This window comes from Bombina bombina, chromosome 4, assembly GCF_027579735.1.
Source record: "Bombina bombina isolate aBomBom1 chromosome 4, aBomBom1.pri, whole genome shotgun sequence".
In the NCBI taxonomy this organism is placed as follows: Eukaryota; Metazoa; Chordata; class Amphibia; order Anura; family Bombinatoridae; genus Bombina; species Bombina bombina.
Genome location: NC_069502.1, coordinates 69,695,320 through 69,711,126, shown reverse-complemented (window position 1 = coordinate 69,711,126; position 15,807 = coordinate 69,695,320). Strand labels below are relative to the sequence as shown.

General features: G+C 36.1%; 1 protein-coding gene across 1 annotated transcript in view; it reads left to right on the top strand.

Annotated features, from left to right (window-relative positions):
* Positions 1–12,572, top strand: part of SCARA5 (scavenger receptor class A member 5) — an 807,029-nt gene extending 794,457 nt beyond the window's left edge. The window contains exon 9 of the mRNA XM_053709505.1: positions 11,807–12,572. Coding sequence (XP_053565480.1) covers positions 11,807–11,943 — 137 coding nt within the window. The 3' untranslated portion in view covers positions 11,944–12,572. The remainder of the gene's footprint in view (positions 1–11,806) is intronic.
* The last annotated feature ends 3,235 nt before the right edge of the window (positions 12,573–15,807 follow it).

Below are 15,807 nucleotides of genomic sequence, written 5' to 3'. Positions count from 1 at the left end.
TTAAATGCTCTATCTGAATCACGAAAGAAAAAAAAAATGGGTTTAGTGTCCCTTTAAGATCACTTAACCTCTCCATCATCTAAAGGCAGTCAGAGTTAGATCAACCTGATCAGATCCAATTGGGATCATTGACAAGCCCTACTGGTTGCACACGTGCAGGGGTATAGCTACACAAGCATGTGCTTATGCAACAATAGCTGCTGGTAGAAGATGCTGCCCTCTCGCTGTAATGACGGGCGGACAAGATTTTCAGCAGTGGCCATGTACATTTGTTTGTTTTTCAGGGCAATGAGTAAACATTTGGCTGTGTATTTTTCTTTATGCAATTGTTATATTTATAGTATTGTGCTTTTTTGTAACTCTTTAAGACAACCATTTTAGATAATCGACCCGTGAGCGAATACAGCCCACATACTATAACTAACATATAAATCAACATTTGTTTCATTTATGTGAACCAGTGACAGCAACCTGTATTACACAATCTACTTAACAAAAGTTATATTACTGACAGACTGTAAGAAAGGTTCTTTAACATGAGTGCAGCTTTTACCAAAAGTTTCTAATGAAATACCACCAAGACTTGCAATGCTCAGATTATATTATATATAAAGAAAATCAATATGTTTAGACTGCAATAGATCACTATCCCTTCAAATTCAGACTGAATAAACATTTATACAATGTTTCCAGTAACGTTTAACATTTCTTAGTGTATAAAATATTTACACTTCAAAACTTCTATAAACCAAACTATGAGCCCAGCATATGTTACACATCTGATTTAGTTAAGGGCAAAACAAGTTTACAGTAATTAAAACATACAGCATTTGCTACATTAAAGGGATATGAAACCCACGTTTTTTCTTTCATCATTCACATAGAGCAGCAATTTTAAGCAACTTTTTAAATCGTTTTATCAATTTTTCTTTGTTCTCATGGTATCTTTATTTGAAAAGCAGGAATGTAAGCTTAAGAGCCAGACCATTTTTGGTTCAGCACCTGGGTAGTGCTTGCTGATTAGTGATTAAATGTAGCTACCAATCAGCATGCGCTACCCTGGGTGCTGGAAAAAAAAAAGACAGGCAAAGGGCTTTAACATGTTTATATGTGTGCACATATGTATTTATGTATTTATATGTGTATATATTTATTAACTGACATATATACACATAAAAACATATAACTACATATGTATACAAATATAGACATATATGTAAGTGTATTGGAGCCCTTTGCAGTCAAGTAGATGAAAACAAGTAAAAGCATATTTATGCAATATTCATATTTAATAAAGTGTTATACTGTGCATTTACTGTAAATATTTCACATTCCAATGTTCTTCACAGATATGTTTATTTTAAATATATATATATATATATATATATATATATATATATATGTATATATCTATACCTGAATATTATCATGTGTAACTATAGGTATTGATATATATTTTACCAAAATACCATCAGATATATGTAGAATGTATCTATGAAAAAAATAGAACATGTTTTGCTATGTGAAGAACATTGGAATGTGAAATATTCATATTTTCATGTTGGGTTAGCGCACTTGAGAATATGTGATCGGGTATGCACTCAAGTAGGGGGTTTTCCTCAAACTTTTTTCCTCCATTGAATTCTATGGGAATAAATTAATGTGCGTGCATTATTCGAAGTTCGGCTTTTTGTGCGCAAGTGAAATCTCTTTACTTTCAACTTGTAATAAAAATGCTACCCGACGCACGCAAATATCTTACTTCTAGTGAAGTTAGTGTGTAAGCAGGAGTGTTAAATACTGCTCCACTTGAAATCTGGCTCAGAATGTTCTAAAGATAAGTATTCATAGACCACTATCAATATTAATGATCATCTATTTTGTCTTTAAAAAAAGTTTACAGTTATTTTACTAATTACTCCAGAACTGGTAACCAACTTCAATCATGGTTGCATAGCCTATTATTCTTTTATTAAAATGTTCTTCCAAGTAAATGATGACTGCACATTCATGCTTTGATGGGGAACACATATAAGACATTTGCCTCTCTGATATCATCTTTTGCAATATTCTGTAAACTAACCACTTCTCAATTCTATTTATTTTAACAATGTTAGCTTCAAATAAACTTAGTTTCAATGACAGTACTTTGTAGTACACAATGTGTAGATTTCTACATGTATTATAGCCCCATGAAATAGTATGAGATTTTGTAAAGTACAAATATTTAAACAATAAGTTGAGCATTTAGATTGGGCGGTTCACCTCAAAAGTTTGCCAAATAATCCCCAAATACTATTCTGCAATGGTCTGTTCTCCAGTACAAATACAGCAATATGTTCATTTATACAACCACAAAACTCATATAAATATTGTACAAATATGTCTTCCTTTTTTTTGCTGAAGGAGGTGTTGAAAATCTTGCTTGTGCCAGTCTATGCAATGTCCTTTGCCAGAATAAGTGCTGGTCTTTTGGTTACATTACAACATCTGTTTGAAAACATAATGATATAAGAATCTTCATCAAAAGATATAGAACACTCCATGGCCAACAAAGACGAATATCAAACCATTTCAATGAGCATTTCTTGACTTGATGAAATGGAACGTACTTGGTGGTGCCAAAGTCAAACTAACTTTAAGTGGACTGAACAGCCATTAAAAAAAGATGTAGATACCCATAGGGCGGCATTAAATGGAATGATCCACATGTTCCCATCAGATAACCGATGGAAACCTTGGCAGCATAAGGCACAGGGATTCTAGCCAAAGATAAACTGGATTGCACCAAGGCCTCCCAGTGATCCCATGAAATGTGTGCAAAGTCAACATGTTTATTTTGTGTTTAAATGGTTTCACTGCTTAACATCTATTTAATTAAAAACACACATCCATTTAGTGCAACTGGTAGAACCTTGTTGATACATAAAAAAAACAAAGGAAAATAAACATGCTTTAAGAAAAAAGTCACCTTAACACATATTTAATAAGAATTTTCAAAATAAATAAATTAAAAAAAAAATTAGAAAGTAATGTCCTGGACTGGCAACTACTCCTGAAGGCATACATTTGTTTCCTATGTTCCCCAACTACTACAAAAATATTATTGATCTTAAACTCTCATATAAGCAAAACATATAAACCTTTTGTATCACATGATTTCACAAACGTGTGTCAGATCTATTAACCAGCACAATCTACAGGGAGAAGACTTTTTTTTTTTCTTTTCAGGAATTCATTTTAAAATTACATTTCACTGAATCTGTATGCACCAAAGCCTTGGAAATGTTAGATCAATACATCCAGATGAAAACACACACAATACAGATATATAGTACATTAATATTGTGCATCTTATATTAAAAAAAAAGTAAAATATAATATTGCATTTTAGTGTATTCTGCATTTTAGTGAATGGTGAGAGAAGGAATATTTATGGTACCACCTTTCTATGTCTAACTTAGTTTCATGCATAGTTTTTCTGGCTTGCTTTACTGGGCACATTTGAGAATAATACACTTTAACTAGCGTATGTCACTGAGGCATAATTATCTGGCACTCATCTCTGTGAAACTTGCACTGTAATACAAGTGACCTGGTACACTTCATATCAGTGAAGCTCAACTCCAGTACTAGATGTGACTAACAGGCCAAATTCTAAGTATCTCCCAATCCTAGATGATTCAGTGATTGGGTAGTAGATCAACCTTGGCAGAACAATAGTTACAATCTAACTCATGAGGAGAACTGGAGGATATGGAAATGAGAAACACCACTTTCTGTGTACATGCTATATTTAGGATAGGAACACAATGATGAATGTGAAGCCCCGGAATACCCCTCACCATTACCAGATGGCGCATAGACCAATTGCACTATTCTTGTAATCCGGCCCTTTATGGTTTTTTTGCATGATTTTGGATTGAACTGTCTATCTAATTTAAACATTTTTTGGTTTGTCGCAGGTGGTATTTGTAGACTGTTCCCACAGCTTTGTATCTGCGTTACTAGACAAGATAGACTTAAACTGAGAATAATAAACACAACTTAAAATAGATATTGCAATAGCCATCTATAATTATACCAATTGACAGATTTAAATTATACAACTATAAAATTAATATGAAATTGATAATTGCAAAGTAATTAATTGATATCAGAGGTTAGTTTCAGATATATTAGGTAGTCATTATCATTGCCAAGTCAGTTAGCTGCCGTGTTTCACTTTGCAAGGGTTAAATGTATGAACCGATTCTCAGAAGTCTACTTTACAAGGGAGGCTAAACCTGGAAGTCCCACTGAGTTGTGAGCTGTCACCACCCAAAGTAATTAAGCTCATGCAGGCCCATTTATCAAGCTCCGTATGGAGCTTGAAGGGCCGTGTTTCTGGCGAGTCTTCAGACTCGCCAGAAACACAAGTTATGAAGCAGCGGTCTAAAGACCGCTGCTTCATAACCCTGTCCGCCTGCTCTGAGCAGGCGGACAGGAACCGCCGGAAATCAACCCGATCGAATACGATCGGGTTGATTGACAGCTCCCTGCTGGCGGCCGATTGGCCGCGAGTCAGCAGGGGGCGGCGTTGCACCAGCAGCTCTTGTGAGCTGCTGGTGCAATGTTAAATGTGGAGAGCGTATTGCTCTCCGCATTTAGCGAGGTCTTGCGGACCTGATCCGCAGTGTCGGATCAGGTCCGCAAGCCCTTTGATAAATGGGCCCCTAAGTGTCAGACAGCTTAAAAGGACATAAAACCAAAAAAAATGTTTCATAATTCAGATAGCGCATACACATTTTAAAAAGTTTTCATTTGATTTCTATGATCATATTTACTTTGTTATTCTGCTATTCGTTGTGCAATAGAATACCTAGGTAGGTAGCGTGCATGTGCTTGGAGAAGAAAGTGGCAGCAGTTTTGCAAGAATGCTTTTCATCACTAGATGGCAGCAGTGTTTCCACAATGAATGTTAAAATCATTCTTGCAAAACTGCCCCCATATAGTGCTCAAGACATGTGCAAGCTCCTGAGCCTACCTACCTGAGCCTTTTTAAATTGTATACACAATCTGAATTATGAAAGAAAACTTTTGGGTTTCATGTCCCTTTAAGAAGCGGTGTTCTTTTGACTCCGGGCTTTTAACTTTTGGTTAATGGTTCACAAAGCTGCATCATCACCGAGCACAATGACTTCTTTTTTTTTTTAAACAAACTCATTTTAACCATGTTTTCAGTGTACTTTTATGCTCTTCAAGTTTCAAAAACATCTATTTTTCAGTTTAATAAGTGTATTGTATATTTTGAGACAAACTAATTTGCTAAACATTGACAGATATTTGGAAGAATAATGTACTTAGAGAAAATAATGACAACTGTGAGAGAACTTTAGACACTTCCAGAAATCCCCTATCCAGCCCCCTCTCTGAGACTGGGAGACTCATTTTACACTGAAAAAAAAACCCCAACACTTTTTTTGTATATATTTTTTAATTTGCACAATTTGAAATTATGATTTGTATTTTGTTCTTCAAATACAATTGCTACTTTGTGCTTCAAATACAATTTTTACTTTGTTCTTTTAGCACAATTTTAATTTGTATTTTAACAATATAACTTTTACTTTGCACTTTCAATATAATCTTTACACAGCATGTTTAATGCAAATGTTACTATATTGCATATTGCTAACCCTCACATATAGAAGTGTAGGGAACACATAAAGCCCAATTATATAAAGGTCTCTGGTTTGATGAGATTATTAAAGAATTTCCCTGGTGGAATGAGCTAAAGCCACTTATTATCCTGAAAACATTGTGTCTAGCTAAGGGGCGCATACTTCATTTTCATAGGGTGAGGGGATCCATACTTTATTAAAGTGCACAATAAAATTCATATTTTAAAAATGGTACAAAATTAATAATTGAACAAAAATATGCAGGAAAAAGTTGTATTGTTTTTTTGTTTTTTTTATAACTTTATTTGTAGCAAATAAGAACAAGAAATCCAATACATACATGACAAGTAACAGGAGTGAGTTTAATGACAAAAGATCATAGTTGACTCCACAATGTCTAACATCTTAGTAGGTATGACTAAAGCCAGTAATAACAAGGTCATTAGATTGTCATGCAGAGGCAAGGAATCAATTGTTCCTTGATTTTGTTTATTCATAAAATAAGAACAAAATATACAAAACCAAACAATAAATATATAACAGTTACCCGGAGCGCCTCCAGCTCACCCCCGCAGACCAGTGTTCAGGAAAAGAAGAAAGCACTAAAAGTGCAATCCAGCGTATGTTTATAGTCACTTGGGGCCCTAGTAGGCCTAGCCATCAGATAAACACCATCTACCTCTGAGGTTCTTGTTCAGGACATAGAGACTGTTTCAAAATGGGAAAATGACTCTCTCTCTAACACTAGCCGGTAAGATAATAGATAAGCCTCCCATTTGTGTAAAAATCTCTTAATTCATTTTTCTGGGTCCCCCTTCATGTCTGCTTGCTCAATCAGCATCTGGCTATGTACCTTATTAATTAATTGTCGGAAGGGGAGAGTTCTATCACTAGCCACCCCGTCAGAATCACTTGTTTAGCAAGCATAAGGACTGTGGTTATAAAACTGCCCAGCCTATATGTTCTGTCCTTAGGGATCAAATCACATGCTGTGCTGTAAGTGTCACCTGATCTTTTGTTACCCTCGTCAGCCAGTAAGCAGTTCTGTGCCAGAATCCCTTTAATTTGGGAAAGTCCCATAGCAAATGGATCCAATCGGGAAGTTGGTATCTACACTTACTACAAATGTTTTCCGCCCCTGGTACCCATTTTTAGCAGAGGCTAGGTGTAATGTAGGCTTGATGTATGTATGTCATATGTGACTCCCTCAGCTGTGCCGAAATTGTACTGGAGTATGCCTTTCTAAAGCTAGTTTTGAGGAGGTCGGAGTCAATCAGTATCTCTCTGTGATTGGACCATTTCAATAAAATCCCCTGTAAAGTAGATTCCTCAAAATGCCTAAGGAGAAGATCATATGTGTAGGAGATCTTGTAAGATCCTTGCTTGGATAATGTGCATAACTTTTCAATGTTAGAGGATTCATTGGTTAGCAATTAATCTGAAATTAGCCAGTATAGGTAATGTCTACACTGAAAGTAAACAAACCTGTGTGAGTTGGGGAGACCATACAAATTTTGCAATTCCTGAAAAGATATAATTGCTAAGGAGAGTGGGTTAAAGAGTTGGTGAAGATTAGTGAGATGTTTCTGTTGCCATATAGCAAACACCTCTGTCGTATATCCCGGAAGAAAGTGTAAGTTGCCTTGAATCAGTAGATATTTGCTCACCGAGTTCTGCACCCCCCATAGGCTACAAATCTTGGACCATGCCCTCAGGGGATCCCTAAATAATATATGGGATTGTATATACGGGGAAAGAGATTTGAAGTCTGCATGAGGAAGACATGCCAAATGTATAGGTTTAATGAAGCTAGTCTCTAGGTCAAGGATAGTAAAGTGATTATTGCCCACAAGCCAGTCTAGCGTGATCTTAGACACGGCGGCCCAGTTGTACCCACACAATGGCATTGACAAGTTTGCTCTGCTTATCCTATGTTTTTTACCCTGCCATATGAACTGTCCGAGAGAAGCTTGGAGTGAGTCAGTGTCTTGTCAAGTGAGGAGGAGGGGCAACATCTGCAGTGGGTAGAGTAGCTTGGGCAGAGCGACCATCTTTAAAAGGTGAACCCTGCCCGAGAGGGAGAGGGGAAGCCTCGCCCAGCTCAAGAGCATTTGTTTGATGTTAGAAATAATATCACTAAGATTGAGGTGGTACAACTTAGAAGGATTGACATGTATTCGGATCCCCAAATATTTAAAAAGGCCCTCTGTAACCCTGAGGCCTGTGTCTGTCAATGTGATTTTTTGGGAGTTCTGCAGCCAGGTAACTTCAGACTTATCGATATTAATCTTATAGCCCGAGAAGGTGCCAAAATTGTTAATAACATCTAGGAGGGGTCGTAAATTATTGAGGGGGTTACCCACAAATAGCAAAAAGTCATCCACGTATAATGAAAGATGGTGCTTGTGCCCGAGGACATCAAGGCCCCCACAGTGCTGCCTGATATACGAGGCCAAAGGCTCTATAGCCAGGTCGAACAATAGAGGGGAAAGGGGACAACCCTGTCTGGTTCCTCTCTGCAAAGTAAATGTGGGGCAAAGACCACCATTAATCACAAGGGAGGCCATGGGGGCTCGATATAATCTCTGAAGGAAAGTAGAAAAGTTGCCCTTGATACCAAATATTTCTAACGAAGTGTGCAACTGATCCCACTCTATCCTATCGAATGCCTTTTCCGCGTCCAGCACTAAAAGGCATGCATCCTGGAGTGTGGCGGGGGCCTGAGAATGTGCGTTATACCAGTAGAGTGATGTTATCGCCAAAGTTTTCCTAATATTAACTACTGAAGATCTACCCTTGACAAAACCGGTTTGGTCAGCATGGACAACAGAAGGCAGAACCCCTGCTAGGCGGTCAGCCAGAATTTTTGTCAATAATTTATAATCTCCATTGAGTAGTGAGATTGGTCGATATGAGGATGTTTGTGTGGGATCTCTATCGGGTTTGAAAAAGTTGTATTGTTAAGGTGCATCATAAATCGTAACCGAATACTTCACCAAGAATCGTATTTTATCAAAAATTTAAAATTTATATGTAGATTACGCATAAATAAATCTTATTAAATATGCAAATTGTAAATAGTAATTTAAGTACACTGAATGCACAAAAAACTAACCGAAATAAGTACAAAATACAAAGTTTAATTATTATTTTATTTTTTTTTTTCAAAAAATGGGCTGAGCATGGGCGTATATGAAATTGTCTCTCTAATCCCAGCATAATTCTGTAAAGATTTTTGCACTACAGATCTAACCATTTTTTTCTTGCAAACTTAAAGGCAGCAAGCTTTTCTCAAAACACCAAAACTACTTATAACCCTAACAGAAAAACACATGCATATGAAAATATAGGCGATTGTAAGATGCTATATGCAGAAAGCAGCATAATGTGATTTAATTTTAAAGTTCCCCCCCTTTCTCACTGCTAACTTTGATCCACAGTGCTAAGTTTTCCTTTCCAGCGAGCTCCATTACTTTTAATAGGAGACATCCCTCCACTGGCAGGGTCTGCCCCTTTTTTTTACAATAATTACACCAGAGCAGTCCCTGTGAGGTTCGGTGAGAAAAATCCACATCTGAAATTGCGAGTTTTAGATCATCAGGCTCTTAGTGAGATACACAGCCCTGTAGGATTTCGATTCCTATAAAAGAGTTTGTAGTATTGATGCCACTCAGCATTTTCTGATGGCTTTCTGGGACTGGAAGGTGAGCTGGACTTGCAAGCAGTGGTTCACCAGTGTTTTGGGGGTGGAGCTCAGACTAGAGGGTCAGGTGTGGGTGGGGCTGAAGTGTCATGAGTGGGGTGTATCTGGATAGGCAGAGACACACTGATGAGAGAAGCTACAAAAAGGACAGTAGGCAGAGCTCCCAACATGTGACAATCCTGAAATATCTGGGACAGCTGGGAGCTTTGCTCTTGTTCATAGGTGCTCTCAACAGACTGCAGAATGTTTAAAAATTGGACCCATATTAAGAAACTGACATTTGTTTAATACTAATATGTTTTATTATTACTTTGGGATTTCCTTTTAACTATGAAGGCAGTGTCCTACATCATCCTCTGATCCAATATGCATTTGATAAGTGACCTTTCATTTTGCTACCCACATGAGTGCCAATTGAAAACAAAACGGTTTGAATTTGTAGCGCATCATTTTCACAGCAGGCGGCACTTACTGAACCTTCTAGGTTTCTTAGAAATTCTATTTCTTACACATGCAACTCACATGGTTTGGTTTAATATTTATGTAATATATTATAGAATGTGCTGGTGGCATTTACAAACAGAGGAAATAAGTATCTTAGATTGTGTTACTGAATTCTCTTAAAGACAATATAATAGTAGTAAAAGCTTAGAATCCATGAAAGCTCCTTTATAAAGTATGTAAGTCCAATGAAAGCCACAATATGGTAAGTAAGTATGTGGTAGGGAAGGAGACAGAAAGAAGGGAGAGAGGGAAAAGTGTTGAAAAGGATCATGTGACAAATGGCTATAGCTGGAGGTAATAATGTAAAGGAAAGGGCACAAATAATACAGACATGGAGAAGAAATAACAGTGAAAAATAATGAATGAGTCAAAGTTAGCTGAAGTAGATGTAATCAGCTGATGGGTAAAAGCAGATTAGTAACCATGGTTACTGATCGGCTGATTATTTCACCTGTGCTCTAGTTAAGATATCATGAAAATCTGGCCTGTTAGGGAGTACTTGAGGACTGAGAAACATCGCCATAGATGATCTGTAAAGGTAGGAGTTAAAGGAACATAAAATGTTCTTTCATGTATCAGATAGAACGTGCATTTTTAAACTTTCCATCTTCCTGCTATTATCACATTGTCTTTGTTTTCTTGTTATTCTTTGTTGAAAAGCAGAAAGTTAAGTTCAGGAGTGTGCACGTGCATGCAGCACTATATGGCAGCAGTTTTGCAACAATGTTATACATTAGCATGAGCACTAGATGGCAGCTCATGTAGTGCCCCAGACATGTGCACGCTACCTATCTAGATATCTCTTCAGCCAAGAATAAGAAGAGAACAAAGCAAATTTCATAATAGAAGTAAATTGGAAACTTTTTATAAAATTGGATTCTCTATCTGAATCATGAAAAAAAAAATTGGATTTCCCTTTAAAAGGAACTTTTGGCTTCTTTCAACCTCATCTATTGCCCTAAATGAGGAGGACAATGCTGTCTTCTCCTCAGTATTTAAGAAGTTAAAGAGACATGAAATTAAAAAAACATAGAGCATGCAATTTATTTATTTTTTAAAAGACTTGAGCAGCACTAAATAATTTGTTTCTGAATTTATTACCATTGTATAACAAAGCTGCAAATAATGTTGCAAAAAAACTGCTGCCATAGAGTACTAAAGACTCGTGCACACTCCTGAACCTACCTAGTTTTCCTCTTCAATAAAAGATACAAAGAGAACAAAGCAAATTTACAGAAGTAAATTGGAAAGTTGTTTAAAATTGCATGCCCTATCTGAATCATAAAAGTTTCATTTTGACTTTACTGTCCCTTTAAGGAATTGTATGCCCTTAAAGCTGTCAATTCACACAAACACAACAGGTTTCTGCACTCTCACTTCAGTATTATAGGCGGCAATTCATAATCTCCGGGCTATAAACACTATCCTCAATTTGTTGTGCTTATAGACCCTACTTTTGTGACAATATAAATGCATTTTGTCATTTTGTCTTTTTATTATCAGTTAGTATTTATATATAAAGAAGGAATTAAATCCTTAGTGTTAGTGTTTTAATGCTAAATGTTGAGCTATAACCTTTGTGTTAAAATAATAATTCCCATAATGTTGGGTTAACTTTTCTTCTGCGTTTCATATGATTTCTTTTTCCCACATTTGAGTATGTTTGCAACAAAAATCATTTTTTAAAAGTTTTTGTTCTATTGGAAAAATAAAACAAGGAATGATTTATGAAATGAATATGTAAATGAAATGAGCACAAACAACTAAAAGCAGTTTTAATAAAGGAGTGTAACATTGTGCGCCACTGAAGGGGTTAAATTTAATTCAAAGATACTACATAGACTTCTCAGTTGATTATAAAGAAAAACATCTGATTTTTCATGATGTAAAATAGATACTGTAACTAACAGATAAAACCCTTGTCTTGTTTTAACAGGTGTTGGACGTATCTGGTTGGATGATGTTGCTTGCAAAGGGACCGAACAGTCAATTCTAAATTGTACTTCCTCAAGCTGGGGCAAAACAAACTGCGGGCATGCAGAAGATGCCGGGGTGACGTGCACAAAACAATGAACCAGATCCAAGGATACAAAGACTTTAATTTTAAGCAATTAAATCAGCTCATTACTATCTTGACACAGACTGCAGCATTGTGGGAATGAGCTACAATATCCTGTATACAGAATACCAATAAGCAAGCAGGTAGTTGATGCTTTAAAGCCAAAAACAATGATACGTCAGTATGTGAATCAGTGTTTGTTATTGCACTTTTGTTTATATGCAGGTGTTCAATAAAGCCAAAGAAGGACACTTAAAAAACTAGTTTTATATATCTCCATAAATGTATTTTTTATTGCGTATACTAGAATGATTAACGCCAGGCTTATCTGCTATGAAGAATCGGACACCTTTTTATATTTCTACATTTCAAAGTTGGCCTTTGAGTTACCAATTTGTTGTTGTTTTTTTGTAATGTTTGTAAAATAAACATATGGTTTGTGGTATCAGCACTGCAAAACAACATGTTAGATCAATCTGATTTGATGACAGAATGCAGGCATGTTTTTTTTTACTTGTACAAATTATTTTTTTTGTAACAGTATGTGAATTCCACAGTATTTAAGTACAGTATTTTATCACTGTGTTTTCTTTTTAAACAATGTTTTATGCAGTAAAATGATGCATTAAAGTTATGAAAGTTTCATGCAGTTGTATAGCGTAATGTTTGCCATCAATAAAATAGTAAAACGTAAATCCACACAAGAGAGCTCAAATCTGCAAAAAAAAAATAAAGAAGAAAATTTAAGGTGAGTTTACCAGATATCAAATATCACACACACATATATATATATATATAGTAAGAGGAGAGTATAAGTTTGTAAACATCAGAATTCTTATAAGACAATAAATTGGAAGTAATATCTTAGCAACGTTGGTACCTGTGTTTCATGTGTACCTGAAGTTCCTTAAGTTGGGGGATGTATCATGGAATCGCTTGTTACATTTCTGATTTTCAAATATATAGGGCGAAATTAATAAAGCTGCGAGATGCAGCTTTATGAAGCTTTGGTGCAGGCTTGCATAAGGGTATTGCTGCCTACCATCTGCGATAGCAGGTGGACAGGTTCGCTGGAACGAGCCTTGTCTGGCCAGAGGGTTCTTAAATGTCGCCCTATAGTCCCAAGATCAGTTCAGTGGTGGCTAATTATAGATGTTATAAAGACATTTATGTATTATCCAATAATCTCAATCATGCACCCAGTGTTCAAAGATCCCTAACTGAGACAGAAGTTCAAACTTGGCACAACTTGGTAGGTGTCCCACCAATCTGTAGTAATATCTAATCCCAAGGAGCAGTGGGCATCTTACTGTTCTTAAATATCGCCCTATAGTCCCAAGATCAGTTCAGTGGTGGCTCATTATACATGTTATAAAGACATTTATGTATTATCCAATAATCTCAATCACTCAAAGATCCCTAACTGAGACAAAAGCTCAAACTTGGCACAACTTGGTAGGTGTCCCACCAATCTGTAGTAATATCTGATCCCAAGGAACAGTGGGCGTGTTCAAATGCTGATTCATAGCATACAGCAGAGACACTTATCCTTTTCTTCAATTAATCTTGATGAGCTGTCATGGGGCAATGTCCGTCACGCCCCTTCACAGTACTGACCAATCGCAATAGATGATAGGTGTATTCCAATTTCAATTCCCGGCATGTAGTGGAAATGCCTATCCACAACTCCAACCAATCCTGAGTAGTCAAGGATCCAGGTGGTGCCAAAAATATACAAGCTGATAACTGGCGATAAAAACATTTATCTCCAAATGATTTAAAATTTGGTACACAATGCAGTAGTGCAGCCCATAAGGCAAGTCAAATACTTGGTTCCATTGGCAGAGGTATTGGTAGCAGAAATAGCAAGGTTATTATGCCACTTTACAGATTACTAGTTAGGCCTAATCTGCAATACTGTGTACAGTTCTGGAGACCATATCTTCAGAAAGATATAAATAAACTAGAAACTCTAAAGGAGGGCTACTGAAATGATACACTGTCTAAAATATAAAACTTACAAATAAAGATTCTATGATCTAAATATGTATAGTTTAAAAGGAGAGAAGTTAAAGAGGTGTCATGATAGAAACCTTCAAATATATGAAGGGACTTAAAGGGACAGTCTAGACCAAAATAAACTTTCATGATTCAGATAGGGCATGCAATTTTAAACAATTTTCCTCTTTACTTTTATCACCAATTTTGCTTTGTTCTCTTGGTATTCTTAGTTGAAAGCTTAAACTAGGAGGTTCCTATGCTAATTTCTTAGACCTGAAGGCCACCTATTTTCAAAATGCATTTTAACAGTTTTTCACCACTAGAGGGTGTTAGTTCACGTATTTCATATAGAAAACACTGTGCTCGTGCACGTGAAGTTATCTGGGAGCAGGCACTGATTGGCTAAACTGCAAGTCTGTCAAAAGAACTGAAATAAAGGGGCAGTTTGCAGAGGCTTAGATACAAGATAATCACAGAGGTTAAAAGCATATTAATATAACTGCGTTGGTTATGCAAAACTGGGGAATGGTTAATAAAGGGATTATCTATCATTTAAAACAATAAAAATTCTGGTGTAGACTGTCCCTTTAATAAAGTTGGAGCTGAACATAGTAACATAGTAGATGAGGTTGAAAAAAGACCAGAAGTTCATAGAGTTCAACCTATACAAATCTAATATACTTACAAAAAGCTCCAGTTGATCTTAAATTAATCCCACTAAATGGTGACCCATTTAACACAAGCAATCATAGCCATGAATTTTGTTTCTAGCCAGAAATGTAAACAAACAATTTTTAAATGTATCTAGGCTATTGGCATTCCCTACCTCCTTTGGTAATAAGTTCCACAATATTATTGCTCTTACAATGAAAAAAACTTTTCCATTGCAGGAGATTAAATCTCCTTTCCTCCAACCTTAAATTATGACCTTTTGTCACAAACAATTTTCTTGGAATAAGAGATGGAGTTTCTGCCATCTCTGTATATGGGCCTTGAATATATTTATATATAAAGTAATCATGTCACCTCTCAAGCGGCTTTTTTTCTAGTGAAAACAGACCCAGTTTGGCTAGCCTCTCCTCATAGCTTAAATTCTCCATTCCCCTTATTAGCTTTGTGGCCCTTCTCTGAACTTTTTCTAGTTCTGCAATATCTTTTTTTGCAATCTGTCCCCAGAACTGCACTCCATACTCAAGGTGAGGTCTTACCAGGGATTTATATAAAAAAAAACATTTTAAAAAAGAAGAAATAGCTAAGCAAGGAGATGCAATCGTAAATTAGAGGGTAGGAGATTCAAGAGAAATGTGAGGAAGCATTTTTTTTTACAGAAAGGTTGGTGGATTCATGGAAAAAACTTCCAATAGAGGTGGTTAACACAAAGATTGTAAAATAATAAAAAAAAATGCCTGGGACGGTCATAATAATATCCTAAGAAAACAGTTGCATGTAATATGGGAAGACTTAATGGGCCTTTTGGTTCTTATCTATCATCAAATTCTATGTTTCTATGGATATTGTTTATGCTACCACCCGTTTCCAAACGTTACCACCTTAATGGAAATTCAGCTACAATATATGATAGTAATACCATTAGAGCAAATATCACATCAATATTCAGTCACAAGTTCTGATGATTGATACACAATGTGTAAGAAGTAATAACAACCTCACCGCAATGAAATCACAGGGAAATAAGTTATGTATTGATGTGAAGCTTAATTCCCTGTATAATTTTAATGTCCATAAAGGCTTTATAAGTCCCAGTGTATATTAAACAACATTATTCTCTTCACCAGCCCTATAGAGGCAAAAATGGAAACACGCTTCGTGTATATCCAAAAATGAGATTCCAGTAATAAGGGAGCTAAAGGTATGCC